General features: G+C 37.1%; 1 protein-coding gene across 1 annotated transcript; it reads left to right on the top strand.

The window, feature by feature from the left end:
- The first annotated feature begins 850 nt into the window (after positions 1–850).
- Positions 851–1,814, top strand: LOC147480280 (uncharacterized). Its single transcript, XM_086578606.1, has 4 exons — positions 851–998; positions 1,113–1,345; positions 1,436–1,492; positions 1,608–1,814. The coding sequence occupies exons 1-4, from the start codon at positions 851–853 to the stop codon at positions 1,812–1,814; spliced, it is 645 nt and encodes a 214-aa protein (XP_086434732.1).
- Positions 1,815–2,353: the final 539 nt, after the last annotated feature.

The following is a 2,353-nucleotide window of genomic DNA, read 5'->3' on the forward strand; positions in this document are numbered from 1 at the left end:
GTAAGGGGAGGAGGTCTCAATAGTTCATTATTCGTAGTTAAATTTTTATTATTTGTAATAACTGTGCGCCATTACTCGTAATATGGCATTTGGGATTGTTGTTTGTAATGACTTATTTATTATTTAGGAAAATATTGGTAGGTTTTGGATATGAGTATGTCAATAAAACAAAGGAGGTTATGGCAAAAAAAATTCAGGAATTATAAGTTAGTTTTTGTATAGAGTTTCTATGTTAGAACCTGTATATGTTGTATTGTTGTAGTCCCTAGAACCTGTATCTGTTTTCAGGACTTGGGTTTTACATATTTCAGGAACATCTGTGTATGGTGTAAACTGAGACGGAATGAAACATCCCGTCTGGTAATTTAAACCGAGATGGAATGAAACATCCCGTCTGGTTAATAGGTCCATCCCACTGCGGCTTCCATGGATTGATCTTATTGATGGTGGTCCATACATTGAAATTATTGAGGGTATGTGTTGATCACTATGATACATTTGGATAGAATGTGTTGTCAATTGGAGAGTGAACAAAAATCCAGCTATCACTATATAGTACATTTGGATAGAATGTGTTGTCAATTGGAGAGTGGACCAAAATCTAGCTATCACATGTGACCTTACCTTACATATTTCGTTTTACTCTTCTTCCAAATCAAACAAACAACCATCTTCTTCCTCACAAGCAAGCTAAATATTGAAAACAATGTCTAGACAAGATAGAATTGCATACAACCAAAGTTTATGGGGATCTAGTAGTAATAGTTCGTCTTCTAGTATTACCGCATCTTTTGGTACTTCCACTGAAGATGACTACATGGAAAAAGTAAGAGATGAGCATAATGATATGATGAGGCGAAGGAGGAGGAGGAGGCAGCAGTTATTATACACTGCTGGGGCATTAATGGCTCAAGCAGCCATTGAAGATGTGGATACAGACAAACGAGGTGGATCTGTGATGGGTAGATCATATATGTTTAGAGATGGTGGTGATGTACGTAAACAACAGATAATGAGGGATTACTTCACAACACCTTGTAGGTGGCCTCCTCATAAGTTTAGGCAAAGGTAAAAGATGCAAAGATAGCTTTTTACGTATATGTTGAAAATAGTTGCAGCATTCGACGACTACTTCCAAGATAGGGTGGATGGATTGGGTCGGCAAACAACTTCTGGGTTGCAGAAGAGATTAGCTGCAATTGAACAATTAGCAACTGGTTGTTCATCTGATTCAATGGATCAGTATTTTCAAATTGGAGATTTCACAGCAGCTGTATCTATGAAGCGTTGGTGTGCTGCAATAATCACGGGGTTTGAAGAAGAGTACTTGAGACAACCAACTCAGGCAGACATGACTAGGATATTAGCTGAAAATGCGGAAAGGGGTTTTCTAGGAATGCTTGGATCAATCGACTGTATGCACTGGGTGTGGAAGAATTGTCCAACTGGATGGGCTGGACAACATGTGGGGTACAAGAAGGAACCAACTTTGGTACTTGAAGCTGTTGCAGACAAACATTGTTGGATCTGACATTGCTTCTTCGGCTTACCAGGTTCGCATAATGACATTAACGTGCTTCATCATTCTCATGTTTTTGAATCATTAGAGCAAGCTAGGTGAGGCTCCTACTGTTAATTTTAATGTGAATGGTAATGGCTACAATATGGGATATTATTTTGTTGATGGTATTTATCCAAAATGGGGCACATTTGTTCAATCCATTCTTTATCCAAGAAATAAGCATGAAAAGATCTTTAGTCAATGTCAAGAAGCTGCAAGAAAAGATATTGAAAGGACGTTTGGAGTTTTGTAGGCAAGATGACATATTCTTAAGGCTTCTGTGCGCGTGTTGTCATAGTGTTGTTGTTCTTGGGGACATAATGAAGGCATGCATTATAATGCATAATATGATTATTGAGAATGAACGTAAAAGTGGAGTGTGGAATTGGAAAGGTCAGAGAAATGAAAAAATACCTGAGCTTTTTCAAGAAGATGATGGTTATCATTTTGTTTATCAGATGATTCAAACAAGAAATAAAATCAGAAATGAAGTTACACATACTAATCTTCAAAGGGACTTAATTTAGCATGTGTGGAATTGGATTGGTATTGAAGAAACACCATTACCAATTTATGATCCAAATTGGTCGGATGATGCAGAGGGAGAAAGAGGGGAAAATAGAAATGAAAGTGAGTGAACTATGAATGTCACACCCCGAATTTCGACAAAATTAGAAAAACAATATTTGTTCCCGACTCTTCGATTTTCGAGGTGTGATGCACTCTCAACTTCCAAAAACCCATAACCTGTTTAATTATTCCAATAATTTGAACCCAATAAATTTTTTAAAA

This window comes from Coptis chinensis, chromosome 8, assembly GCF_015680905.1.
Source record: "Coptis chinensis isolate HL-2020 chromosome 8, ASM1568090v1, whole genome shotgun sequence".
Taxonomy (NCBI): Eukaryota; Viridiplantae; Streptophyta; class Magnoliopsida; order Ranunculales; family Ranunculaceae; genus Coptis; species Coptis chinensis.